The sequence below is a fragment of the Oscarella lobularis genome, chromosome 17 (assembly GCF_947507565.1).
Source record: "Oscarella lobularis chromosome 17, ooOscLobu1.1, whole genome shotgun sequence".
NCBI lineage: Eukaryota > Metazoa > Porifera > Homoscleromorpha > Homosclerophorida > Oscarellidae > Oscarella > Oscarella lobularis.
Window position 1 is genome coordinate 835,976 of NC_089191.1, and position 26,846 is coordinate 862,821.

Genomic DNA, 26,846 nt, shown 5'->3' on the forward strand with positions numbered 1-26,846 from the left:
GAGCAAACTCACGAATAATTCTTAATAAAGTAGAACTAATTATCCCCACCCATCATTCCCCTGTTCTCCCCTCCCCCTCCCCTGTAGATGTAAGGTGCTTCACCACACACCATTCCCTCTAAACCCCCTAGTGCCCCTGTCTGTGTGTTTATTAGAATATGTACTGTGTAGTTGAGAGATATACCATAAATAAAACCCCAAGGCTTGAGGCACTATGGCCCGGTGGTCGCCTCATTCCTCACTTGACAAGGGTGTAACATTGCACGCCTTCCTAGTTCTCGCATCTCTCTCCCAGCTCCTGGGCACCTCTGTCACCGGATAAACCTCCATAGCACCGTCTTCCGCGGGGTTTGTGTCAAGTGTCGATGTTTTTTGATGTTTTTTTAAAGTTCTTTACACGAGAAACGCGTTTTTTGAGCTTCTAGCGGTAAAACGATGCGTGAGTTACGGAAAGGGGGCCTCAGTTGAAAAATTACAGTGTAGCTTATGTCTCACTGATTCTACTTTTACTACTTATTAAATTTCATGTCTATCTTTTTTTAAATTTTACTGTGTAGATTTGGTCACCCGACCACTGGCTCCCGTATGTTTTAAGTTCTGTTCGACGTTTTATGCTCAGTCGTTTTCGCTTTTGGAGCAAAATTTCGCCTTTTAGACGTCTTATACCGGCTGATACGCTCGAGAGATCGATAGAATTGGGTCGATTTTGCCCGAGAAAAGTACCATCTTCTTTCTCCGGCGTTGTTTCGCCGCCGATCGGCGCAAGTTTCATGGACACGCATCTTCCCTCCGAATCTATTGCAAAGACGGCAGCAACGAAAGAAGAATCGACCAAGAACGACTCAGCACCAAAGAACGCAGAGGCGGGGTCAACCAAATCACGAGAAGATAACGAAAAAATTCCATTTGATGTAAGGGAGAAACCGAGTCGATTAGGACCAGAATTCTCTTTCTATGGGCCGCCAAATGCGATCGCAACCACAACACCTCTCGTGGACGCGACTCTCGGAAACGTCAAGAAAGGGGATTTGGTGGTGGAGACGAGAAAACCACCATCATCTGCTGTGGCTGAGAACGATTGCGATCAAGTGGGCTCCTCCGTTGATAAGACTCTCGGCAATCTTGAGAAAGGGGAAGCGGAGGGGGGAGAGGGTTGCGGTCGCAAAGTTGACGAGACGAAAGGTAAATGAGGGCTTAGAACCTTACATATAGCTTCTCTAATGAACATTATAATACTTTGTGTGTTTGTGTGTGTGTGTGTGTGTGTGGCGACTAAATTAAAGAAATATCTATTTTTTAGAATCTCGCACATCCAAGGGAAAATCCAAGCGCTCAAAGCGAAGTAAAGATTCCAAGTCCTCTTCACCTCCTCGTCATCGTCGTCCTGTGCCGACTCATTTCGTCGGAATTCGCGTTTCGGAAGCGACGCACATTGTGGACGAAATTCGATCCGCGCAGAAGAGCGTCGTCGAGCAGAACGGGAATCTCGAACGAGCCGTCGTGCCCGTCGAAACGATGCACGTCACGCTGACCGTCCTGAGTCTAAACAACGACGAAGAAGTCGAAAAGTAAGTCCAGGAGAAGGAGGAGGAGGGGGTTAGTTGATAGAGACACGTCAAATCCGCGTGCACCCATGAATTAAAGCAAACCACTGCGTAGATTTTTTGCTAGAATAAGCCATGACTTGAGATTAGGGCATCCCTACATGCGGCTCGTATTCGTATAGGGCGCGAGAGGCGATGAAAAAGTGCGGCGAAGCGTTAGAACGATTTGACTTGCGCGCCAATCCGTTAGTATTGAATTTCGAGGGGCTTAAGCACTTTCGCAACGAAATCATTTTCGTTGCACTTCGCGACGGGGACGAATCAATTCGTCTAAAAGAAATAGCGGGTATGTATATAGCAGCTCCGCACGTAAAAAATAGCCTACATACTGCACATAGTGTTGGTTAAGGAGACGTTCGTCTCTCAAGGAATTGACGTCATTGACGCAGATCGCGATTTTACTGCGCACATGACCGTTATGAAATTGAGTCGAATGCCGTTTAAATTGAAGAGAAAACTCGGCGTTCGACGAATCGAACCGGCGCTCTACGACGCGTGGGCGTCGCCGCGCGAGTTCGGTTCGACTCGAGCGAACGGAATTCTTCTCCTAAGCATGACGGAAAAAGACGCCGACGGTTTTTATAAGTGTTTAGATAGGGTCGATTTTGTTGAATAGACTCGATCTTTTCGTACCAAACTCGAAGTGTTTTTGTAAATGCATATTGTATAGTCCCCTTGCTTTTGCTTGGGAGGCAGCGCAGCCCCCCTAGAGCTCGTCTTACTTCCGAAATAAAAGCTTTAGCCTGTATAAAGTTAGGGGGTGCTATGCCTCAAATGCATGGTTTGTTTCTCTTCCCGACACTTTGACTACCCTTTCTTATATGTATATGTGCACTCCTTGCACGGGCCGGGGACCCCTTGGGGGGGGACCATGCATGGGGTTTATAATTAAGCGATGACGTAAGCATTCTGCTCTGTCATTGGTCGCCGGCACGTATTTATCGCACCGTCGATCTATATAGTGACTCATTGTGCTCTTACCCGTTTTCGTGTTCAATCACGGCCGAGCGCAATATGAAGTCGTTGGCGTTTTGCCTCTTTCTTGCCGTATCCACTGTAGCAAACGCGCAGTCGCTCGTCGATCCGGAAGGTAAGAAGCCGCACGTTACAAAAACTGTAAAAGATCCTTTGGGAAAACTTTTTCCCGCCCGCGAGTCCGAGTCTTACACGTATGTGCTGCTGTTTCTATACAGTATAGCAGCACCTAAACTCTCACGACACAAGATTGGAATCACGCTCGTGCACGAGACAATTTCTAACCGCTTTCTCTTTTTGTTTGCTCGCGCTCAGATCCGTGCAGAGGCGCGCAATGTCCCGAGTTGCAGTGTCGTCGCGTAAAGCGCGTCGAAGGCAAATGTTGCCCCGAATGCGAAGGTATGCATTGTTCTCCCCTTCTCCCCCTGTGGCCGCTTTTGCGGTTTCTCCACCCCCTCGTATCTTATCGCGATAATATCACGCAGATCCCTGTTTGACAACCGAATGTCCCGAATTCACGCGCTGCGAGACCGACGCGCTCAAAACGCGAGCCATCTGCATGGAAACGTGCGAAAACAACGGCAAATGCGGTCGAAACGGCGTCTGCCAGCTCGAAACGACGAATACATGTCTCGGCGGTGGGCGGGACTTGTGCATAAAAAGAGCCACGTGCAAACCGGGATGCCCAGGTACAAAACAACTGACGTAGAGAGCCTCGCGCGTTACGAGAGCATCGCGTGGTTCGCAGATTTGCCGCGTTCGTTCGTTCAAGACGCCTGCTTCGGCTGTGGTTGCACGAAGGAATGCGAGAACAAGGGAAAGAACGTCTGCATTCCCACCTACGATCGTTCGTTCGTGTGTACGTGCCGCGATTGGGGCGCGAAGTGGAGCAACGGGGGCCCCATCGAGGGAATGAAGTGCACGAACATTCGCGAGCCGCTCAACGCGACGAATCAGTATCTGTGCCTACCTATATCGACTCCGTTCAATCTCGCGTGGTCGCGCGACGGAATTCCAAACGGTTTGAACGCAAGCGATTGCATTCAGTGGAAATTCGACGACTACAGAACGAAAAATAATTACCTGTGCCAAAGTAAAATAATCAATCACGTGAAAAAATTAATTAATTAATTAATTAATTAATTAATATTTAGTATACGAGCCTTCGTATACTTCGGATTTCCAATACTTTTACAACGAGACGATATCGTCCGGGGAATTTCATCACTGTCTGAATTTGATTGGTAGTGACGTCGACGGCGTGAGCAAAGCGTGGCGCGACAATAAATTTTGCGTGAAAAAGGCGTGCGGAATGAGATGGAGCAACGAGATGATTTCCGGAATGAATTGTGACTATATTACGTTGAACGAGAAGCGAAACGTTCGCGCCTACTTCTGCACGCCCGAGTGGTGGGGATATCGACTTGAAGTCTATTTCGGCGGAACGTCGTCGCGCGGCAATGAGGAATGCATTGATATCGAGGAGCCGGAAGACGGCGACTTTGTGCCGGTGTCAATTTGCAAAGGTTTTCTTCACGCGATGACGTTGTTCTATATTAGAGAGAAGAGAGTATGGTTGTGTTTTAGCTAAGGCGTGTCCTCGTTTGAGTTGCACGGGAGACTGTCCAGCTGGGTTTGTCTACAACAAGGAAGGATGCAAGATGTGCAAATGCAAGCCAGGTTAGATAAATAAATAATTTTTAACTATTCACTTTTATCTGCATACGTAGATCATTGTGCTTTTGCCAACTGCCCCGAACTGAGATGCCGCGAATACGAGTACATAAACGACGGTTGCTGTGCAACGTGCAAACGCAGTCCACCGCAGTGGTTTACCAAAGGCAAAGAAAACATATCCCTCCTTTTCTCTATTGAATCTATCTCTTCCGTCAGGGTGTCCGAGACTGACCGAGTGTTCTCTTCGCTGCAGCTACGGCTACGCGACGGACTCGGCCGGTTGCGACACGTGCACGTGCCGCACGAATCCCTGCTTGTTTCATCGATGCGATTTCACCGAAGAGTGTCGCGTGAATCACGTCACGTTCGCTCCCTATTGCGTCGCTATGAAGGAAAGGGGTACGAGTGAGTGCGGTCCGACGGAGAGATTTACGCTTCGATCGATCCCGTGCTGGGGAGATCGTTGCAATCCGATTGGGATATGCGAGAAAGAAAGTAGGAGAGACAAAGTCATATTTAGTAGTCTTATTATTCTTATCAAGAATGCGGGAATTGGTCGTGCAAGAAGTCTTGTCATGGCGGTTTCTATATGAATTTGACTCCGTCTTCGCAATTCGGCTGTCGCACGTGCGACTGCAAGCCGGATCATTGCGCCGCAATCGAATGCCCGGAGTTGCCCGCCTGCGACGAACTCGTCTACGTCGGCCACGCGTGCTGTCCCGTGTGCAAGCAACAACGTAAAAGTCTTGATTAATTAAAATAAATATTTGAATTTGTGAATCTCGCGTTAGGCTGTTCTCAGATTCGATGTGACGTCGAATGTGCCAATGGCTACGAACTGGACGAATTCGGCTGTCAGTCGTGCAAATGCAAAAAAGGTGAGAAAACTCTTCATTGATTAATTAATTAAAAGAGCACGTATCTTTAGTGGAATGTGATATGACGAAGTGTCGTTCATTGAACTGCCGCAATCCTATAGAACTGCGCGGACTGTGCTGCCCCTACTGCCCACCCGGTACAGGATAATCCCCAACAAGAGTCCTTAGACAGAAAGACTTGAAATCGTCTTTATAGAATATTCCACGAATGGTCAGACACCTCCAATGCAATGTCCTCGACTCTCGTGTCCCAATTGCGAGGGCGGTTCCTATAAAGATTACATTGGCTGCGACACGTGTCGATGCAAGCCAGGTAAGAAAAACATTATCGAATTTAGTAATAAATAAATAAGGACGATTTCCGCAGACTTCTGCAAATCGATCATGTGCCCCACGCTCGCCTGCGGAACCAATTTCAAGCCCGTCTACAAAGAAGGATCGTGCTGTCCAATCTGCACCAGCAAATGTTTGAAATTATTTTTTAAGTATTTAATCAATACTCTCTCTCTCTCTCTCTCTCTCTCTCTCTCTCAGATACGTGCCCCCAACTTTCCTGCAACAACGCATGTCCCGGCGGATACGAGTTCAACGTGCACGGCTGCATGACGTGCACGTGCAAGCCTCGCACCTGCGCGACGACGACGTGCGAGAAGCCGACGCTGTGCGAAAATCCAATTGAAATTCGAGGAAAATGTTGTCCCGTGTGTCCCAAAGCCGGTACGAGTACTCACGTGCAATATTTGAAATGTATAGGCTCTACTTTCGTTGGTATTTAGAGCCGAAGGTTATGGGCAAGTGTGGCTATGTGAATAAGTTTTGGAATTTCGACGAGGGCAAATGGGTTAACGATCCTCGAGGAGCGACGATCGACTGCGAAATGACGGAGAGCGACGTTCTCGACTTGTGTCGTTCTGTACGCGTCAGAAATTTCAGAGAAAATCATATTGATCGATATCTTTTTTAGGTATATCCGGATATACTGTTCTCCGGAGCCAAGAAGCAGGATGCGAAGTATCGAACGTTCAATAACTGGTGCTACCATGGCGACAACGAGTGCGCAAAAGCGTTGGGAACATTCGAATGGACGTGCACCAGTGAGAAGAGAGAAAAAGAAATGCTTGTGATACTATAACTGTTTCTATGGCTGTAGCGATGTTTTCCAACACGATTCGAGACATGAAATTTTTCGGATTGGACAACGATCTGTCGTCGACGTATCCGTGTTTTTCGAAGGACGTCGAGAATCGCCTGTGTTTCAGCACACCGGTAAAAAGAAAGGAATAGACACCCGCCTCCAGGCCAACCTATTAATGCTGATTTCTTCATAGATTCCCTGGATATTCAGTAGGACGGGCCGCGTAAGCGGAATGAAATGCGCTCCCGTACGAGAGCCGAACGATCCGATTTTCGATTGGACGAACTCGTTCGTTTGCGTTCCTAAATCGGCCGCGCGGACGTTCAATTTCTTCCATGACGGCGTTCCGGCCGACGTGTCGATGGGACAGTGCATTGCAACGCCGCTCGAGGTCAAGGGAAAGATTCACGAGGGCTGGACGAACAATTATCTATGCATGAACGGTGAGAAAATAATTTCGATATGTACGTATCTTGTAGAATTTTTTTTCGAGTGTAGATAAGAATTTCGTTTGCGATAAAGCTTGCGGCGGTAGATACGAGATGGACGTGAGCGGAAATCCCATCTGCGAATGCGCGAAAGGTCTTCTAAGGCCACATAGCCTTTTGTGTGGGTGTGTGTATATAGGTCTTTATTAGATCCTTGCTCCGACGTTCGCTGCGGAGAGTTTCAAGAATGCAAATGGAACGCGTTGACGGAAAAGGCGTTCTGCGAAGACACGTGCACGAACAACGGAAAATGCGACGTCACCGAACGATGCGAAAAGGCTTTCGACGCCAGTAAGAAATCGATGATAGCCACGTGCAAACCCAGTAAGAACATATAGTATAAGCAGTATTTATATATTTAATTATTTTTTCTTAGGGTGTACTACTTTTGATACTTGCAGTCTCGAGTGTCCGTCTGGGTATCAGACCGACTCGAACGGCTGTCGCAAATGCGCCTGCCGACCGAACAAGTGCACCAACGTAAAATGCCCCACGCCCACGTGCCGAAATCCCGTTCTTCCCGACGGCGAATGCTGTCCCGCGTGCCCGGCAAAGTGCCGCTGTTCCAAACTGACGAAATTCTGCCGCGCCGGCTACGAAGTCGATCCGGAGTTCGGTTGCTTTTTGGACGAATGCAAACCGGAGCGATGTTTGACGGTGACGTGTCCGCCGGTGACGTGCAACGAGACGGTTCTGCCGCGAGGCGATTGCTGTCTCCGATGCGTCGATCGCGACGCGTGTCCGCTGAGAAAATGCGTGCCGTGCAAGAACGGATACGTCGTCGATCGACTCGGCTGCAGAACGTGCGAATGCAGACCAAGTATTATTAGTCTATGCCTGATTAAATAATCTATTTAAATGTATTCGTTTTTTTTTTTTAGATTCTTGTAGAGGAGTCAATTGTCCAATGTTGACTTGCGAGCATCAGGTGACGCGTCCCGGCGACTGCTGTCCGACGTGCATCGGTCGCGCGGACAATGTCATATGTCCGCATCATCTCTGCAATAGCTTCTGCGCCAACGGCTTCGAGATGGACGTCAACGGATGCCCCACGTGCAACTGCAAACCGGAAGAATGTACGAGCAAGAATTCGTGCGAGAAAGTCAGCGGCGACTGCGAGCTCGACGATGCCGTGAGCGTTTGGGGAAAGTGCGGCCTCCGATGCCCAATGAAAGGTAGTCCACTGATAAAATTATCTTTTTATTTATCTCCTCTTTGTTTCTAGGGTTTCAGTGTCCCACTTTGCCGTGCGACAATCCCGTCTATTTCGGCTCGGAGATTTGCCCGCGTTGCCCGGCTCGATGTCCGATTGTGCGCTGCACGATCGATTGCGGCGCGACCGGTTATAAGTACGTGAACGGCTGCATGACGTGCGAGTGCAAACCGAGCGAATGCGCCCAACAAAACTGTTCCACGTTGAAGGACTGCGAGTATCTGATCTGGACAGAAAACGATCCGTGCTGTCCAAAGTGTCAAGAAACATGTAAGCCTCAAGACATTGTCAATAAGTTTCTTTATAGATATATTCTTTTTCTAGATTGTTCCAATGTCAAGTGTCCTCGAACGTGCAACGTAGGCTTTGAGCTAGTTAAGATTAGAGGCCAATGCTGTCGTCAGTGCATGCGGACGCGCACTCCCACGCCCTACGTATGCCCGGCCGTCTATCAGTGCACGAAAGCGTGTCCAGGCGGCTATAAGACCGACTGGTACGGATGTCCGACGTGCGAATGCAAGCCAAGTAAATATAAAAAATAATAATAATCAATAATTATGTATTGATTTTTTCTTGTTTTAGGTAATTGCAAGAAATTGCAGTGTCCCGCTCTTCTCGGCTGTAACTATGGTTACAACGTCGGCGACGAGTGCTGCTTGACTTGCCCGGCGACGAAAAAGAAAAGTGAGCATCCATCCTCGCTCGACTCTTATTTAATTAATTGAAAATTTCAGGCTTTACGTGTCCCCAATTGCCGTGCGCCAATCCGATCCGTTTCGGCGACGAACTGTGCCCGCGCTGTCCGGCCCGCTGCTCGCCGATTCGCTGCAAGACGCGCTGCGCTATTGGCTACAAGTACGACACGGACGGCTGCATGACGTGCGAGTGCCGATCGGCGTCGTGCGCGATGAGAACGTGCCCAAAGCTCAACGACAATTGCAAGTACGTCATATGGACAACCGAAGACGAGTGCTGTCCCAAATGCAAGGAAACATGTAAGAAGAATAGAAATAATTAATAGTATAATTTATTTATATTGATTCTTTTTTCTTCCTTAGATTGTTCCGGTGTTACCGGCTGTCCCACTTCGTGTCCCGACGGCGAAGAATTGGTCACGATTCAAGGCCAGTGCTGTCGTCGCTGCATGGCCACTCGCACGCCCTTCCCGTACGTTTGCCCGGCGACGAGACAGTGCACCATGCCCTGTCCCGGCGGCTACAAACTCGATCTGCTCGGATGCCCGACGTGCGAATGTAAACCCGGTGAGTAGCAACGACGGAAAGAGAAATAAAAAAAATAGCATCTATTGTTTCTTTTAGATGCTTGCAAGAGCGTGCGCTGTTCGACTCAGTTCTCGTGCGATTATCCCTATAGCTACAATTCGGCGTGCTGCCTGACGTGTCCGCCGGCCGACGCCGAAACGAAGCCCATGTGCAACGAGTTGCGCTGCGAGAATCCGACCTTCATCGAGGGGCACATGTGTCCCACGTGCCCAATGAGTGAGCACCTTTATTATTTATGACGTCAAACGATCTCATTCTTTTGTTTTTGGCAGAGCCTTACTTTCCTGACGACTTCGTCTTTATGCCGACCTTTGCGCCGAAGAAATACTGCAACTGGCACTCGATCAAACTCGACTGGGATTTCGCCTACGAACCGAGCTTCATCAAGACGCGCTTCCCCGTCTCCATCAAAGTCACTCGTAATCGCTTCGTCGACGGAATGCGCTGCACGCCCGTCGGCTACATGAACGAAATTGCCACCTACTTCCTCTGCCTTCCCCGCGACTCCGACATTCGCCTTCGCTTCTATCGCGACGCCAAAGAACGCCTCCCCGAGCACGGTCGCTGTCTCCGAATCGAGCATCCGCTCATCGAATCCGGATACCTCTGCCAGGTGGACGACGTCATCGACGCTTCCTACGATCTCGTCTGGACGCACAACGGCGCGGAATTCTTTCAAGAGCGTCGCTGGTCGTGCGTGGGAATCGCGCCGTCGACGACGAGCGGAATCGACGGCTGGGATAATAATTACGTGTGCAGTCGATACGATGTCGGATTTCGATGGAGCAATGCCGGTCGAATCGACGGGATGACGTGCACGCACGTCGACGCGTGGGACGACGAGAGTTATTTCTGCGTGCCCAATGGGTTTGAGTACGACGTGACGTGGAGGAGTCGGAGAAGCGATCGGGGGACGTGTTTGAAGTGGACGGAGCCGGAGCAGAAGGACTGGAATGAGAAATATCTTTGTTTCCGTGAGAAAAGGGCGCGAGGGGTTGTACGGTATATGATAAGGGGGCTCTCTTTTTGTTTCTTTAGATAAGAAGATTTGTAAGACTCGTTCGAGGGAACTGTTTTGTCCCATCGGGTTCACGGCTCGATTGGATGAAGACGGTTGCCCCTCAATTGGCTGCAGACAAAACGGTGAAAAAGATATTTATGTCGAAAATTTTTGATATTTTAATCTTATCGTGCAGAGACTTCTGTGCCGTTTGGTTGCGATAAGAAATGCGTGATTGGGTATAAGAGAACAGCGGATATGAAAATGACTTGCGATTGCATTTCAGGTAAATATTCATAGGCAATGCCGAACCTTATTTATTTATTTATTTCCTTTAGTTGATGTTGATCCTGTTGAATCGTGTTCGAAAACGTGTTTGAATGGGTACGAATATTCGCCGGAGACGGGCTCGCGCCTGTGCAAGTGCAAGCCGGATCGATGCACGCCGAATCAGATGACGATGCGATGGAACGAAGCGAAGAAGACGTGCGATTATCCGATCACCAGAAAGGGAGAATGCGACTACGAATGCCCAGAAAGTAAAAAATCACACACGAAAATAAATTGTCAAATATAAGAATTTTTTTTCTTTTAGCGTTTAATATTGGACGTTTTTGCACGAGCGGAACTTGTCCTACATTGAACTGCCCTAATCCGGTTCAGATCAAAGGCCGATGTTGCCCAGTATGTCCAAATGGTGAGAACCCATTCCATTCGCGTGGACTCCTCTCCCCCTTCTCACCCTCGTCCCCCTCAGCCTGTCCGCAAATAAAATGCACCAAAGATTGCCCCAACGGCTTTGGGACCGACGTGCACGGATGCAGACGATGTCACTGTCAAGGCGCAGGTATATAGTGCGACTTTTTCCTTGGCCCACCGCTTCTCACCCTGCGATCGACTTCTCAGAGGTGGTCAAGCCGATTTGCCCTGAAGTTGCGTGCTCCAACGAGTGCGTCGGCGGCTACAAAGTCGATTCGAACGGCTGCGACACGTGCAGATGCAAGCCGGGTAAATCACGAAAAAGAATCAATAATTTATAATTATTAATTTATTAATTTAGACGCGTGCGCGTCGGTGACGTGTTCGCCTGTGAAATGCTCGAAACCGGTGCACAAGTCGGGTTCCTGCTGTCCTCGATGTCCCAAGGTGACGAACGAGCATTGCAGGACGACGCTCTGCAAGACGGCGTGTCCGACGGGCTTCGAATTCGACGTGCACGGATGCATGACGTGCAAATGTAAACCAGGTAAGATGTGAGACTCAATAATTAATTTATTAATCAAAAGAGATTTTTTAGATCATTGCGATCGTTCGATGGAGCAGTCTTGCTCGAAAAATATGACGATGCCGACTAAGACGTGTTTGAAGTTGGTCAACGTCGTTGGGGAATGCAGATCGTACTGCGCCGAAGAGGAGGAGGAGAAGGAGAACAAAGGGAAGACGAGTAAGTGTCTCTAGTCTTTAGTTCTAGATTTCATGGGGGACCGTGTTTTTTTCTAGCGTGTCCCAATGAGAAGCGTCGTTCGATGGGCGTGGAAGACGGGCTAAGATACTGGGGCTGCGATGGCGATGAATTTCAGCGAGAAAAGTACGAAGCTCTCTCCTATACTAAGTTTGCCCTTATTCTCTTTTCAAAGAATGGTCCATGGCGATACGCGGTGTAGCACGTGTGATGCTACTACGCCAGGGTGGCGTCAATACGCGAAAGGAGTAAGATGGAAAATAATTCCAAATATTTAAATAAGAAGCCGTGTTTTTTTGCAAGGAGGAAATGAGTCCGGGGATGTTGGGAGGCCGTTAGGACACCCAAAGGCAAGTGGAAACCCGTTTTGAGTGTATGTTGCTGCTGTTTTCTGTCTGCGATTGTTTTTTTGATGTGTTGTCAGTGCGCTTTCACTTAGATTTAGATCATTAAAAGGAAATTGCAAGCGAAACGAGGGAGAGAACAGGCAAGTCAGCAGCAGAAAAGAGAAAGAAAGCGAAGGACAAGCACGTCTACGACTACTTCAAAAAAGGTAAGATGTTCTCGTAGAACCAATCGTCGGTAAACTGCAAATGATCTCCATCCGAGCTTAGGAAATGGAGTTTGCCGGCGGCATCCATTTCCTTCAAGCCAAGCCAATCCTAAAATCAAAATACCATTAGAGGAAAACTTATATATTAAATAAACGAAGAGGTTACCTCTGTATAAAGGGGACTGTCTTTCAGAGGGACAACCACTTTATCTTGCCCCGGCTTATAGAAGCTAAACCACTATGGGGGGGGGGGGGGGGGATAGAAGTTTAACTTTTAAGCGTTTGTTTTTTTTCTCTGACTTCGCTGTCGTTTGGCTGGACCATTGTGTCCTTGAGAAATTTGACCATGACGAAGTTGGTCAGCTTCATCAAGTTCTCCTTGTATTTAAGATTTTTCACCTGAATTGTTAACGGGTTAAATAAGTACATATTATCTAAAAGTTTTCGCTCTTACATTCTCCTGATTAATGTCAGCCAAAAAGACGCTCTTATTCCTGTATTCGTCCTCGTTGAGAGGATCCTGCCAAAACTCAGCCTGTACAAGACTACAGGCCAAGGGGTTTGCACATGGGAGGCCTCGTCTTTAATTAATTATAATTCTTACTTGTTCTGGACAAAGCTAAAATGGCAGTCCTTTTACATTAGATTCGATAACGTGGAATTGACGCGTACCTGACGTAGACGCCGAGGTTGAGAAGTCGTCTCACTTCGTCGCAGACGATGGAATTGTTTCCTGGGCACCTTGGAAACCCAAAGACGCCTGCCGGTCAAAAGAAGAATAACGTGACCAGGTGAGAGAGAGAGAGAGAGAGCCAAAAGTAGTCAACCTTGATGCTGCCCTCCAAACGATATCAAATTCTTGATGGGAGGGCTAGGACACCTTTGTGCAATAGCTCTCCTAGAGAGTATATAGGATGATTTTACATGTACAACTCTAAGGATCCCCACTTTACCAAAATTGTCCCCCTTGGCTAAAGCCCATTGCGTTGAAGCCATTGGCCAGTTTCGGATCAGCGCCAATGTCTTTGCAAACAATATCAATCTAAAGAAACCTCCCCATAAATAACAACGTTTATGTGTACTGAATCATTTCACCTGATCGTTGACGTTTTTGAAATAGCTGAAAAGGAAGTCCTAATAGACACACATATAGGAGATCGTGACGGAAGTGCGTGGGGGAGGGATGGCGTTTTCTCGCCTCTTCTTCGTTTGCTCCGATCCTGATCGATTTCACGTAGATTCCCGGGATTTTGTCTTCGACCATCTTTTTGATTCGTCCCATGCTGATCGGTAAGCAGCACGTATCGCCTAAAGTCGATTGTCTCTCGTTCAGTTATTTTAGCAGGCCACGCGACGTTCGTCTACCCATTCCGTGCCATATGACAGTTGGGATGGGATCTGCGCTCGCCAGTGCAAGAAGCGTCGCGCCAACGAGAAAACGAAGCATTGTTTATCGCTGGAGATCTTCGGCTAGCGTGCGGCCAAGTGAAGCGCATGCGCTCGCCATTGATTTCGCAAGCGCCGGCTAACCGCCTCGTGGTCGACGTCGTTCGACGCCGTTTCTCAAGTTCAACGTCGTTTTTGAAGTCTTTTTGAAGCTCTCCGACCTCCTGCGGCGTCGAAGAAAGCGTCTCGTCTCTCCAAATCAGCGGCGAATGAATTTCGTCTCGTCGAGATGATGTCGTCGTCGAATCGTATCGTGCGCAGTTCTTCGAAGGTAGGACTTGTGCATACGCTTCTTAGCAAACTACTTTGGCCTCGCACTATCCTAAATCGGGTTTGTCGAAAGTTTTGGGGTTCTCCTTTTTGCTTGCAAGTCATGACGTCATGTACGTACAACGAGGGCATTCTTGCTCAATGCTGTGCGTTCGTATTCCATACAAAAAGAAACAAAGCAGGCTATAGCTAATGAATTAATCCTTGGTTTAGATGTCTGCTTGACTACATCAAGCCAGCCAGCGTAGACGATTCCTCTCCCCAGATTGTGCTCAACCACTTGCATTGGATATTGACTCGTTTTTCAAGGTACTTTGTTTTGTTCCCCCGTCTTTTAATTGTTTTGCCGTGTAGGTGCTCTGATCCGATGAGGCAGGCGCCTCTCTCTCTCTCTCTCGATCATCAGCAGTCATCCCTCGGTCGCCAAGAGGTTAAATAGGCGTCACCTCTGCAGAGGCTCTAGAGTTGCCTCCCCGCGTAATGCTGAGCACTGGCGGGTAAATCAGTGACGCCCCTTGGAATTGCACCTGTGAGTGGACTGACATCCCAGCTGCCACTCGCAGTCCAAGGCTCGGAGCCAGGAGGTTAAACGGGCTCATCCTCCGCGGGGGAGTCTGGAGTGACCCCACGAGTCTTTGACTCACAGCAGGTGCCCACCTGGCCTTGCCCATTTGGGCGAGGGGGTGGATGGAGAAAAGGGGAAACTATGCTCAAATTTTCTTTGACATCCGGGACCTTAATATCCCGGATGTAAGAAATCAAAACAAAAATAGTTTCCCCTCTCCTCCATCCACCCCCTCACCCAAACGGGCAAGGCCAGGTGGGCACCTGCTGTGAGTCAAAGACTCGTGGGGTCACTCCAGACTCCCCCGCGGAGGATGAGCCCGTTTAACCTCCTGGCTCCGAGCCTTGGACTGCGAGTGGCAGCTGGGATGTCAGTCCACTCACAGGTGCAATTCCAAGGGGCGTCACTGATTTACCCGCCAGTGCTCAGCCTTACGCGGGGAGGCAACTCTAGAGCCTCTGCAGAGGTGACGCCTATTTAACCTCTTGGCGACCGAGGGATGACTGCGTCTGCCTCGTCGGATCAGGAAACTACACGGTATAACAATTGACAGTTGGGGGAAACAAAGGAAAGTACCCTGACAAATCAGCGTCCAAGGTGGCGTCCATCAGGCCTCCAGCAGCCATCATCTGAAACAAATAGAGATTATCATTATGTGGCCACTATCTGTATCTGCAAACACGGAAACGGCGAAGAGAGAACAAACGCTTGCAGAGCATGAATCGTTTTAGCGTTTACGAAATTATATATGTATATATAAATAAATAAAGTCGTGACTTTACTCAAGGAGAGGGCCCCCACTCAGAGATAGTCATTTACCTTCTATCAAAGCGCTGGGAAGTCGAGATTTCGCCGATACGAATTCGCCGACTCTTCTCCGACGCAGCTAGTCGCGTTTCAATCGCCTGTAGACAGAAAAATACAGTCGCTACGCGAAGAAACGCAACGACGCTTCGGAGAGGGGGCCCCATCGAATAAGACGACTAGTTTGGCTTATCAAGAATGCAGCTATCTGTTCGTCATCACTCGATCTTAGACTTTCGCCGTGGAAATGCGTGGAAAACCTGAACAACAGCGATCGATGAGATTGAGGAGCCCCAATTACTTTACATAGGTCGCTAGGCTTACCACAAGTGCAGATTTTCATTTCCTTTGACGAAAAAAGCGATGGAAATCCTCCGAAATGACTTTAGAAGACGAAATACGTAGCCACGTGTAGTCGAACATGTCCACGTGATCAATGACGTAATACTGTATGAGATCCACTGTACTGTAATATTGTCGCTCCGCTTACCTCTTTCTGGAGCCGATCTCGTTGTTTTTACGTTATGTTAACAACAGACAGACAGACTGGCTAATCTAAAAAAATTGTAAATACTTTGCCGTACTAGTCTATACTCCGGCCGTAACAATAATTGTACTTGCTCGAAAATCGCTTCATCGATATCGAGCGATCTTCAGCTCTCGAAGAAGCGTCCAACGGACCTTTATCTCTCGCCGCCACGATGAGCGCGAAAGACGAGGACCCCACGGAGGGTTCCCTCACCGAAGAGGCGTTCGTCGACGATCTCGAACGCGCGCTCGCGCGCCTCATGACGCCAATCGTCGACGGCGTCTACGCCGTCGTCGAAGCGACCGCCGTACGACGCGATCGCTACCTGAACGACAGCGACGGCGACGTGACGGCGGCGACCGAAGCGGCGATCGCCTACAGGGCAACGAAAACGGACCGATTGCGACCGTTTCTCGTTGGCCTATTGCCGGGACTCTCTATTCCCGGGCGCATCGTGGTCGCTCTTTGGAATCGCATGCGCGCAATCGCGCTCGTTGCGTCGCTGCACGGATTCGACGTGTCCGACGTCGAAATTCAGCGCGAAGTGCTCTGCTGTCTCGTCGACGCCGATCTCTCGCTCGAGAGGAGAATCGATACAGGTAAAAGGGTGCGTAGAAGGAGGAGGAGAATTTGAAAATCAGTGGGGTGTTCACGTGAACCATAACGCGCGTCGTTGATTTCGTTGATTTCCTCTAATAAATAATAAATTATTTTAATCTTCCGTTGCAGATGATGCTAGTCGTTTTGTCGCTCGGGAATTAATCGGAAGAGCGAGTGCATCATCTGCAAAGGGACGTGATGCAAAACGCATTTCATTTCAATGTATCCATGATATACTGACTGCGGACATAGCGCAAAAGGGGGCCCACGCGAGAGTTCACTTTCGCGCGAAAGCGGACAAACGCAAGGGAAACGCACTCCTCGAACGCGTGCAACAAAGTCTTGTATCATCGAAGGAGCAACTCGAACTGGAAGACCAGTTGCTCCTACTAGAACAAGCCAAAGACTTATTCAAATCGGCGAATAAATCCGATTTAGTACGGGAAGCGGAAAAACTTAGAAAGAGCATAGAAAATCAAAAACGCGTTGTTTCAAGTCAGACCAGTTTTAGCATAGGTAGGGCATTTATCGATTTCATATTTGGCATGTTTAGAGGCATAATCGACGTACTGCGCCACTTACTAGTCAGAAGTAGCCCCAATAAATAAATAAACGTATTATATGGATTTCAACGTTCACGGCCGCATTTATTGATTAATTAATTCCTAATTACTTACTTGGCCCATTTGGCGAAAAATATTGCGTGATCGTTTTTCCAACGCGAGTGTTCGAAACGTTTCTAAGCGTCGACGGCGATGTTTCGCCGAATTTCAGCTTCTTTTTCGTCGGCGAGTTTTCGTCTGACGAGTAGCCGCTTTCCATCGATTGATTCTGATTTTCCTTCTCGTCGATAACGCGCATGAACGATAGAATCGACGGTTGCCGTTTCGACGTATCGGTTATTAGCGTCGGAGACGACGGGGGAGGAGGAGACGGTCGTATTTCGTTTTCAATTCGCGTTTGACCGACTATCGGTTTATGACTGTCGTTCGCGTGACGATCCAGACGCCAAATTCGCACGGAATTGTCGTCGGAACAGGTGGCCAATCGCGTGGCGTCTTGCCGACACCAGGCAACGCTAGTCACCTCTTTCGCGTGACCCGTTAGAACGAAGGGAGGCTTATCCGGAGAATCAATCTATACAAGAAAGTATAGGAGACTCTGGGTAAAATTGCAGCCGCAGGGTATGTATAGGAAATGCAGCCAGCCTCTATGTGAGTAAGATTTAAGGTAGTCACAGCATATGGTCTTTCTTAGCAGCCTCTAACATGTATATGTATCACAAGGCAGTAGGCCTAATGTATGCCTCTATAGGGAATTTCTTACCTGCCACATGTATGCCTTGTGATCACTGGATCCGCTCAGTAAAAATCGGTCGTCGACACTAATAGACGTTTTCACGTAGAAACTCGCGTTGAGATGGCCTCGAAACGACGCCAGTGGAAGCGTCGTTTGACTACTACAGTCATACATGTATATACTAGAAACAATGCAATCAGCTCTGACGCAATGGTAAGACCCTTTCACTTACTTATCATCTGTACAATTAGCAAATAGCCGACCATCAGTTGAGTCTAGCACCAAGTGAGAGTATCCTAATGGAAAAAAATCATAAAATTGATTTGCAATAGATTTTAAATAAATTCTGACCGTGTTGCCGTGCACTCTGCTTGGGATAGGGATACGTTTTGACAGGCTTGAGGTGGTGTCTACACATTCTGATATCCCAGCCTTTGATGACACTAAAATAATCAATAGAACCACAATTCAAAACTCCTATTGAGTTGACTCGCCTATCCGAAGCTCCAGACGATATCAAAGTGGCGTCGCCTTGAAAAACGGCGCACGTGACACTCTTGCTTTGATCCCCCTAATATGCGCATATACCTATACATACATTGAAGTGAAGGGATCCAAGTCTCTAAATACCGTTGCTGTTGATTTTCGACGTTTCCCAATCCGCTTTGGAGGCCTAGTGTCGTTCAAAGAACGAGACGATAGACACGTTACGTGAGCATCAGGAATAGTAAGAGCAGAGGAGCCATGACCTTAGGTAGATACACACCTCCAGGACGGAGGTATAGATAAATACTATGTACACATACCTCTGCTTGCGTTGCATCTCGCGTCCCACAATCTAATGCTTCCGTCGCGTGAACCAGAAACGAATACGTCTTGAAAGGACATATTATTTGAAATGGTTTTGCTTTGATTGTGCCGTACTTGAGTCGTTCTTTCGAAACTTCACCGATTTGACGCTGCTCCCGTGACCACAGAAACTTTGTATGGGCGCGCAGCGAATTGTATCCCAAAAGACAATTTTCTGATCGCCTGATCCAGTCAACTAACAACAATTCAATTAATTAATTAATTAAAACTATTTGCACGTGTACCAATTTAGCAACATCGTTGTCAGCCCAGCACAAATCGAAGATAGCATTAGCATGAGCTCTCCATTCTACAGAAAAATTAATCAATCTTTAATTAATTAATTAATTAATTAATTAATTAAAGACCTTGAATCAGCGCCGATTGGCCTGATCGATTCGAGTCTATTAGCTGAACGCTTCCCTCTTCGTCGGCAACGGCTAATACGCTCCGATCACGTGACTCTTTTTGAAAGAAAGAAATTTTGAATTTCGAATGAAATACGCGATACGAACGATTTCAAGACGACTTACGCGCACCAAAACTGCAAACGAAAGGCGGAATCAGCGTCTAGGATCGACAAAAATGAGAATAAGAACGAGTGGCCCCCCCCCCCCCCAAGTTCGCGTTCGAGGTCACCTCGTCGTCTTGGCTCACGGTAACGTGTTCGTCGTCGGCGTAGCAGACGAGAGACTCGTAGTAGAAGGCCCACGGAGCGGGACGCGTTCGAACTGCGCGTGGAACGAGTTGGACGACGTCATTCTGCCGCTTTGCGATCGGTTTTCGGCTTACCTGAATGCGAGAATTGGCGCCGAAGCGCGTACTGAGCGATATTCATGGTCGAAGACGGCGGATGGAAAGCGCGGAAAAAAATGCCGCGAAAACGCGCCAAGTTACGAATTCTTACGACAGTCGCGCATGCTCAGACAGAAAATGAACGAGGGCTACGAAGGATACGAGCGAATGCCCTGGGAAGGCGTCGACCGGCGTTATTTTGCACGAATTCAATTTCTCGAAGATCACACGGACGCGTGGGGTCGCGAACGCGCCACAACGATGTCGCACGTTTGGTCGAACGTCTATTACGACGGAAATCGCTATCCGGACGCCGTTCAGGCGCTCGTTGCGCGCTGGGAGCCGCGATTGGACGCGTTGCCAACGTTCGACGACGTCAAATCGAAGACGAAGCCGCCGCCGACGCTCGAACGCGAAGAAGAAGACGAAGAAGAAAAGCGAAGCGAGTATCCCGTCGAAAATTTATCCGACGTCCCGGACGCCGTATTGGAAATAGCTCGTCGAGCGCTAATCAACGACGAAGACGTCGAAGAGAAGCCGATTAGCTTGTTCTACGCGTGCGCACAAAAATCGAAATTCACCGTCAAATTCAACGAGGAAACCGTTGACGGAAGCGGGGGCTTGACAATGGGGGCGTGTCTCAACGGGGTCCCCATCGATTCGGGTCGCGGTGCGAATAAGAAAGACGCACGACGAGCGGCGTGCGAGCAGTCGCTACGACGACTCGTCGGCTTACAGATTCAGTTGGGCATACGACAACTGAAACCGTGGCGACCGCAAGCAAATTCCGATACCATGGTAACGAAAGACGACTTAAAAAAATCAACAAAAACTAGCGACGTCATACCCGAGTCGAACATAGGAAATCGTATGTTGAAGAAAATGGGTTGGGATGGCGATAAGGGATTGGGTAGAGAAGGAGCGGGACTCATCGATCCGATAGCGACTATGGGCCAAGTGAGTCGAGCCGGCTTGGGTGCATCGGGGCTCGGACAAACGATCGACCGACGTCTTGTCAAGGCTCGGCTTGAAGAGTTCGTTCAGCGCGACGCCGACGACGCCGAGTTGACGTTCTCGTCCGAATTGACGAAGGAGGATCGCGTCGTCGTGCACGAAGTCGCGCAGATGCTTCACTTGCGACATCGATCATTCAACGAGAACGGCGCGCGCTATATTGCCGTTTCGAAGATGACGAACGCGGCGGAGGCGGCGTCGCGCGACGCGTTGCTTCGAAAGCGAGAGAGGGACGTTTATGAGAACGAGGAAGACGTGTCGGCGGCGGCGAAGAGACCGGCGGGAATTTTTTAGCATTTTTCGTAATTAAATAAAGGAGACTGGCGATTTTTCGGGTCTAGAAAGGGCTCTCTACCTTCAAAGTTCGATTGTGAGAGACGTGCCTCTTATCGCATTGTACACAAAAGTGTTGTTGAATGGAACGAATTGATGAGTAACGATCTTGATCACTTCCTGAGCAGCCACCCCTAATGTAAGGCTGTGTCATAATGTAAATGAAGTGGTGATATGGCCCTTTTACCTCCAAGAAACGCCGCCACGGCGTGTAGCTCGCATCCCCCGTATCTGCACCTAAGACAAGAGCATTGCCCCCACTCAAATCATTCCCTTGTAATCGGAGATTTACATTTCGTCAATGCATTCGGTTTTTATTGCGCTATTGATTCCCATCTCCTTGACAAACGAGGCGGTCGTCTCCTTCAGCATACGTTTATCACTGTCGACGTCTTCCACGGTCTCGCCTTTAAAGAAAAAGTAACCATTTGAGCTCCATGACTTGCTCGAGCGAATCTCGCACCTGGATATCGGTTCTCTTGACTTTGAAACCGATCCGCGGCTCGCAACACGACATAGAAAACCAAGTCGGAATCCTCGTCACCGAGATGCATATCTAAGAGGAAATAGGCAAAAGAATAACTCACACGTACAGGGATCTGCCGAGAATTTTTTCAGTGGGGGAAGGTCTCGAAGGATAGACTACTCACAAGGTCTATGAGTAATTTTAGTAGAAATAGAAAAATACTCACAGGGTCCATGGGTCATTTCACTACTAATAATTTCAAAGACAATTACTCACAAGGTCCACAAGTAATTGCGCACAAAATGTCGTTCTTCTAACATCTAGTTAACCGCAAGTACGAGATCGGCAGTCTAATGCCTTTTCTAGGCACGCTTAGTCCCTCAACACCCACGAAGATCGATGTTGGAACGACTAGCTTCGAGAAATCTCGAAATTTCGAACATAAGCATCTTTTCTATGAACTGCGCGTTCGAAGTTCACGAACGTAGTTCTATATTAGTTAGGATCTTAGCATATTTCACTTGGCACCGGCGCAGCGCGCCGGTGCCCAGTGAAATATGCTAAGATGGGTGTGGTGGGCGGGGGCGGCGGCGGGGAGGATGGCGGTTAGTTTTTTTCGCGATTTTCTCGGCCAAAATTAAAGATTGGTCGATCCCATGAATCAAAAAAGTTCTATAACCCAACAATCTACTAGACTAGGAAGAGAAACGGCCGAATCGCGTCGAAAGCACCAAAATAGCGCGATTTTCCGATCGCATCGCGGTTTTCTCGCCTAAAACAAACGATCCGTTGAATCGACGCGATCGAAACGCTTTAGAATTGCAATTTTACTTCAACTAGTGGAAGAAACGACTGAATCGCGCGAAAAAGGACCAAAATATCGCCATTCTTGGTCTCCCACGCACAAAAATGTCGTTCTTCGCACATCTAGTTCACCGCTAGTACGAGATCGCCGCTCTAATGGCTTTTCTAGGCACGCTTAGTCCCTCCACCACTACGAAGATCGATGTTGGAACGACTAGTTTCGAGAAATCTCGAAATTTCGAACAAAAGCATCGATTTTCTATGAACTGCGCGCTCGAAGTTCACGAACGTAGTTCTATATTAGTTAGGATCTTAGCATATTTCACTTGGCACCGGCGCAGCGCGCCGGTGCCCAGTGAAATATGCTAAGATGGGTGTGGTGGGCGGGGGCGGCGGCGGGGAGGATGGCGGTTAGTTTTTTCGCGATTTTCTCGGCCAAAACTAAAGATTGGTCGATCCCATGAATCAAAAAAGTTCTATAACCCAACAATCTACTAGACTAGGAAGAGAAACGGCCGAATCGCGTCGAAAGCACCAAAATAGCGCGATTTTCCGATCGCATCGCGGTTTTCTCGCGTAAAACGAACGATCCTTTGAATCGACGCGATCGAAACGCTTTAGAATTGCAATTTTACTTCAACTAGTGGAAGAAACGACTGAATCGCGTGAAAAAGGACCAAAATATCGCCATTCTTGGTCTCCCACGCACAAAATGTCATTCTTCTAACATCTAGTTCACCGCTAGTACGAGATTGACAGTCTAATGGCTTTTCCAGACACGCATAGTCCCTGGAATTCTACGGAGATCGATGCTGGAGCGACGAGCTTCGAAAAAACTCGAAATTTCATTTACTCACAAGGTCTATGAGTAATTGTATTAGAAATAGAAAATTACTCACAGAGTCCATGAGTAATTTCACTACTAATAATTTCAATTACTCAAACAGTCTACGAGTAATTGTATTAGAAATTTAAAATTACTCACAGGGACCATGAGTAATTTCACTACTGGACAATTACTCACAGGGTTCTCGAGTAATTGTATTAAAAATTACTCACAGGATCCATGAGTAATTTCACTACTAATAATTTCAAAGACAATTACTGTACTCACAAAGTCAACTAGTAATTTCACTAGAAATAGAAAATTACTCACAGGGTCCATGAGTAATTCGGATTATTCCTACACATGTAATAATTATTCACCTATATCCTGTGACTTGGCCGTCTCCCGCGCGTACTCTTCGCCCAGCGAACGACATCGTATAACGCGTAGAAAATGCGCGTTCTTGCAGAACAACTTGACGTCTTCGTCGGCTATAGAGTCTCGCGGCTACAATAGAAAAATAATCATCGCATGTGCGCGTACAACGCAACGTGCCTTTCCCATCTCGTCCAGAAGCCTATAGACTCTTTCCTTAACGCAAGTGGCGTGCTCCATTGCCTTCGCTTGATAACTGAAAGAAAGTATTAATTGAAGAAAAGAAGCGAGTTTTGCTCACATTTGCTGAAGTTTTATGTATCGTTTGGAGTCGGCCGTCATGTCGGGAATGGATCCCCGTAGAGGCAAAGCACCTATATCATAACAGACAAGTGTCTTTAACTCGTTGCGCGCGAGCGGCGCTTGCGGTTCAGGCGCATGGAACGCCACTCGCGCATAAAAAGTACTCTGTAGCGTTGGCGGGAACGCCCACTTTCAATAGGTGTCTTCAACTCGTTGCGCGCGAGCGGCGCTTGCGGTTCAGGCGCAAGGAACACCACTCGCGCATAAAAAGTACTCCGTAGCGTTGGCGGAAACGCCCACTTTTGACAGGTAAGTGTCTAACTCGTTGCGCGCGAGCGACGCTTGCTGGACGGAACATGTCTCGTGCATAATAATGGCGTGGTCAACGGCAGCGTCCGACTGGTAAGGGAAGATAAAATTTTTTCATCCTGCCATTACCACGCTATTATTATGCACTAGACAGGTTCCGTCCGCCTGAACCGCAAGCGCCGCTTGCGCGCAACGAGTTACAGACACTGGTCGGTCAAAAATCGGCGTTCCCAACATTTACCATTTAAAAAAGATAAAGATGCACCCAATTAAAGGATAATTTCAATTTGGATGCATCCCTGAATGCATCCAATTTCAATTGGATGCATTGGCCCACCATATTGCATTTAAAAAAATTATCAAGAAAACGCCTCCGGTACCTTCTCCTTCATTGGCTACAAAATCCTTCACAGCCCTAGCGAGTATCCAAAACGTTGAACTCTAGTAATAAAGCTCGGTGAGCGTATCTCGTGTCTACTTTTCTAACTTGATGAGTCAGATTGCAGCAAGCGGGGTCGGCAAAGACGGACTCCACCTCTTCTGGGACCTAATTTTAGTATTTTTACAAAGAATTATTATCGCTATAACTTCGAACTGACTCTCGTTGGAACGAGACACGAGTTGACGTTCTTCACGGCCTCGTCGAAATTCTCCTCGTCTTCAGGATCCCCGTTTTCGTTCAATAGGATTCCTTCACAGGAAAATAAATAGATGCATAAAGGACCTTGCGTGTTGCTATCTGACCCGTCTTAATCAATTCCTTCAAAACTCCTTTCTCTTTGTACGTCTTAGGCAAATTTCCATCGTGCTAAAAGCAGTCATATTATATAGCAGAAACGGCGTCCCAAGTCCGTCTCACCGATTCTTTGTATCGATTCAAGTATTTTAGCAATAGAACGAGAAACGGCGTGTGACCATGTTCCTAGGAAGAAAGAGACATAAACGCGATCCTATTTTCAGTAATCGTTTCAGGGATATATACCTGTTTGGTCATCGAAGTCAAATCGAGCGAGTCAACATACTGAACAAACTCGGGAAACGGTCTATCGAGCCGAAGATCAGGATGAGCGCTCTCAGGATGAGACTCGACGACTGTAGATAGTGTCTCAAAGATAGAAAAAAACAATTATAGTATTTCTCACATACCTGGATGCTCTGCAAACACCAGTCTTATGTATCCAATCATCCCATAGGCTCGGACTACGACTAGCGGAATTTGATATCCCCACAAAATGTCACCCAAGTTGAGCAGCGTCCTTAATTAATTAAAGAATTAATAAACAACAGCTCTGTTTTTAAAATTAATTAATTAATTAAAACTATTCACTTTTCGGATAAATTAGTAGCGATGACGCACGAGAATGATTTGAAAAATTCGGGCCGATTTTGCAACATCCGTTCGGCAGTCTATGCACACGTGAAAATTCAATTTCTAAATCTAATACAATTGAACGTCTGACCTCGTCGACGTAGTTTCCTTTCACGTCGCCGTTCAGTTCGAGAAGTAGAGCTGTGGCACATTCGGCGCGTGACTGGGAAGAAATGTTCCTATTTTTGATAAATGTTATCGAATTTTTCTCTCTCTACTTTTCCAAGCCAGTCGTCGTGAAGAAAGAAGCTGAAATTTTCCGCGTCAATCAAAAAAAATACGTCGTAAAATGCGATTTTTAGTACTTGTTTCCAATTGACGCTTTCGTGACTTTTTCGCCGTCGACAATGGCAAAAGAACCGATACCTGAAAATATTCTATTTTCCCCCACTTTTTTACCTCTTCCTATCTACGTACCGGGCAAAACGAGGTTCTTGAGCGTTTCTGTTCCTGCTGCCGTGGCATTGATTAGGCAAACCGACGCCGTTTCGAGAGCCGCCTGGCCTCGTTCTCCCCACAGCCTTCGGAGAGCGCGAAATCGGCACGATGCATGTGCGTGGAGTAAGCAAACCTAAGCTGACGATCGTATTTCTTCGATTTGTCCGTCTGGGATTCGGATTCGCTCGACATTAGTGGCGGAAACGAAGAGAAACTCTGATAGCTATCCTTACGACTGTCCGTAATACTAAGCTAGTCAGAATTTACGCCTAGATGAGAGTATAGAGGTTCACACGAGTAACAGAGCTGTTTTAAATGTATGTGAAAAACATATTATGCTGGCAGTTGAACCAAAAAGTGAAGAGAAAACGAATTGCCACGGGTCACGTGGATAAACTTATCCGGGTGTCTCTTGGCGCTGAGTTTGGTTTGAAAAAGCATGGATTCGCAAGCCCCTCGAAAGCCTGGGAAGGCAAAAGTAAGCATCTTTTTTACCCTCTCGGCCTTCTCTTATGATAGAGGTTTATTTTAGACTTCTGAAAAGCAACAAAAGGCGAAAAAGGTACCAAAACCGTCGTCGAAACGTCAAAAAAATTCCTTTAGAGACAATTTTTTATAGAGCGAAAGAATCGCCTTGAACGACACCAATCGAAAGGATACACCGCGACCTGTAGTGCACCTAGTTACATAGGATACAGGAGGATGTATTTTTTTACAGGGGCCCAAGGTCAAATCTGTGTTCAAAAAACCTACATCATCTCATATATCAATGTGCACCGCTCCAGTAGCTCCCACGGAGTACTGGAAAGAAATATCCGAGCAGCGAAGGCTGGCATTGAAGGAGGCACTCGACGAAAACAAGAAGGTATAAGAAATTTCACTGACGAGACACTTTATATGTGGAAATCGATACCTTTGTAGCTGTATGGGGAGCTGGACGTGTTGAAGGGCGAGTGCTCGAGGCTGAAAGACGTTGCCAATCAGGCCGAGTATTTCTCCATGATGTACGCCTGTGCTAGGAAAGTCAATGAGGAACGCGATGCGGAAGTAGAGTCGCGTGCATGTTCCTGCTGTGGAAAGAAACCAAAACTGCGATTCTAAATAATAGACCTATAGTGTACTGTACCCTGTGTATAAAAAATACAGACACATACCCAGTGCGTAAATTTTGCGCATTCCGCGTG

The 26,846-nt window shown here is 47.7% G+C and overlaps 7 protein-coding genes and 2 long non-coding RNA genes across 10 annotated transcripts; 4 read left to right on the plus strand and 5 right to left on the minus strand.

Moving 5' to 3' along the window:
* Positions 1 to 701: 701 nt before the first annotated feature.
* Positions 702 to 12,187, plus strand: LOC136197232 (uncharacterized). The gene is made up of 42 exons (XM_065986954.1): positions 702 to 1,182; positions 1,301 to 1,568; positions 2,567 to 2,694; positions 2,895 to 2,978; positions 3,065 to 3,268; positions 3,328 to 3,672; positions 3,734 to 4,105; positions 4,167 to 4,259; positions 4,310 to 4,420; positions 4,473 to 4,751; positions 4,799 to 4,993; positions 5,048 to 5,134; positions 5,185 to 5,271; positions 5,331 to 5,447; positions 5,502 to 5,600; positions 5,669 to 5,851; positions 5,911 to 6,047; positions 6,099 to 6,228; positions 6,285 to 6,400; positions 6,463 to 6,712; positions 6,768 to 6,851; positions 6,908 to 7,081; positions 7,134 to 7,577; positions 7,639 to 7,932; positions 7,983 to 8,240; positions 8,295 to 8,495; positions 8,553 to 8,654; positions 8,705 to 8,965; positions 9,029 to 9,232; positions 9,290 to 9,469; positions 9,526 to 10,227; positions 10,292 to 10,396; positions 10,450 to 10,539; positions 10,592 to 10,792; positions 10,849 to 10,950; positions 11,011 to 11,100; positions 11,160 to 11,261; positions 11,314 to 11,499; positions 11,551 to 11,697; positions 11,754 to 11,841; positions 11,891 to 11,963; positions 12,019 to 12,187. Exons 1-42 carry the CDS (start codon positions 771 to 773, stop codon positions 12,052 to 12,054), a joined length of 7,821 nt encoding a protein of 2,606 aa, XP_065843026.1. The 5' UTR covers positions 702 to 770; the 3' UTR covers positions 12,055 to 12,187.
* Positions 1,310 to 2,990, minus strand: LOC136197246 (uncharacterized). The gene is made up of 3 exons (XR_010672490.1): positions 2,772 to 2,990; positions 1,934 to 2,718; positions 1,310 to 1,874 (listed from the first exon to the last, which is right to left on the minus strand). It is a non-coding gene; the product is annotated as an uncharacterized lncRNA (long non-coding RNA).
* Positions 12,151 to 13,750, minus strand: LOC136197243 (palmitoyl-protein thioesterase 1-like). The gene is made up of 11 exons (XM_065986970.1): positions 13,634 to 13,750; positions 13,467 to 13,576; positions 13,364 to 13,402; positions 13,222 to 13,310; positions 13,096 to 13,166; positions 12,941 to 13,028; positions 12,873 to 12,887; positions 12,723 to 12,813; positions 12,569 to 12,667; positions 12,435 to 12,506; positions 12,151 to 12,377 (listed from the first exon to the last, which is right to left on the minus strand). Exons 1-11 carry the CDS (start codon positions 13,713 to 13,715, stop codon positions 12,255 to 12,257), a joined length of 879 nt encoding a protein of 292 aa, XP_065843042.1. The 5' UTR covers positions 13,716 to 13,750; the 3' UTR covers positions 12,151 to 12,254.
* A 1,018-nt stretch (positions 13,751 to 14,768) lies between these two features.
* LOC136197548 (uncharacterized) lies at positions 14,769 to 16,540 on the minus strand. Its single transcript, XR_010672530.1, has 3 exons — positions 15,678 to 16,540; positions 15,369 to 15,613; positions 14,769 to 15,178 (listed from the first exon to the last, which is right to left on the minus strand). It is a non-coding gene; the product is annotated as an uncharacterized lncRNA (long non-coding RNA).
* LOC136197546 (uncharacterized) lies at positions 15,962 to 17,101 on the plus strand. The gene is made up of 2 exons (XM_065987335.1): positions 15,962 to 16,481; positions 16,612 to 17,101. Exons 1-2 carry the CDS (start codon positions 16,055 to 16,057, stop codon positions 17,088 to 17,090), a joined length of 906 nt encoding a protein of 301 aa, XP_065843407.1. The 5' UTR covers positions 15,962 to 16,054; the 3' UTR covers positions 17,091 to 17,101.
* Positions 16,929 to 19,871, minus strand: LOC136197542 (denticleless protein homolog). Its single transcript, XM_065987330.1, has 13 exons — positions 19,423 to 19,871; positions 19,270 to 19,361; positions 19,164 to 19,200; positions 18,999 to 19,094; positions 18,876 to 18,940; positions 18,706 to 18,826; positions 18,588 to 18,656; positions 18,412 to 18,530; positions 18,276 to 18,352; positions 18,133 to 18,224; positions 18,014 to 18,077; positions 17,809 to 17,962; positions 16,929 to 17,619 (listed from the first exon to the last, which is right to left on the minus strand). Exons 1-13 carry the CDS (start codon positions 19,466 to 19,468, stop codon positions 17,152 to 17,154), a joined length of 1,500 nt encoding a protein of 499 aa, XP_065843402.1. The 5' UTR covers positions 19,469 to 19,871; the 3' UTR covers positions 16,929 to 17,151.
* Positions 19,558 to 20,876, plus strand: LOC136197544 (uncharacterized). Its single transcript, XM_065987332.1, has one exon. It carries the CDS (start codon positions 19,564 to 19,566, stop codon positions 20,731 to 20,733), a length of 1,170 nt encoding a protein of 389 aa, XP_065843404.1. The 5' UTR covers positions 19,558 to 19,563; the 3' UTR covers positions 20,734 to 20,876.
* LOC136197541 (NEDD8-activating enzyme E1 regulatory subunit-like) lies at positions 20,775 to 26,024 on the minus strand. The gene is made up of 20 exons (XM_065987329.1): positions 25,796 to 26,024; positions 25,642 to 25,745; positions 25,530 to 25,590; positions 25,443 to 25,473; positions 25,316 to 25,387; positions 25,183 to 25,262; positions 25,002 to 25,111; positions 24,838 to 24,947; positions 24,715 to 24,777; positions 24,600 to 24,663; positions 24,455 to 24,546; positions 24,343 to 24,402; positions 24,236 to 24,296; positions 23,545 to 23,617; positions 23,424 to 23,499; positions 23,249 to 23,375; positions 21,236 to 21,328; positions 21,065 to 21,179; positions 20,960 to 21,009; positions 20,775 to 20,906 (listed from the first exon to the last, which is right to left on the minus strand). The coding sequence occupies exons 1-20, from the start codon at positions 25,852 to 25,854 to the stop codon at positions 20,797 to 20,799; spliced, it is 1,611 nt and encodes a 536-aa protein (XP_065843401.1). The 5' UTR covers positions 25,855 to 26,024; the 3' UTR covers positions 20,775 to 20,796.
* Positions 26,025 to 26,065: 41 nt separating this feature from the next.
* LOC136197547 (geminin-like) lies at positions 26,066 to 26,818 on the plus strand. 2 transcript variants are annotated; one of them, XM_065987338.1, is made up of 6 exons: positions 26,066 to 26,140; positions 26,195 to 26,224; positions 26,282 to 26,332; positions 26,381 to 26,527; positions 26,584 to 26,611; positions 26,682 to 26,801. In XM_065987338.1, exons 1-6 carry the CDS (start codon positions 26,102 to 26,104, stop codon positions 26,711 to 26,713), a joined length of 327 nt encoding a protein of 108 aa, XP_065843410.1. In that variant the 5' UTR covers positions 26,066 to 26,101; the 3' UTR covers positions 26,714 to 26,801. The 2 variants fall into 2 exon arrangements, with proteins under 2 accessions (XP_065843410.1, XP_065843408.1); XM_065987336.1 differs by having other exon boundaries at positions 26,584 to 26,818.
* The last annotated feature ends 28 nt before the right edge of the window (positions 26,819 to 26,846 follow it).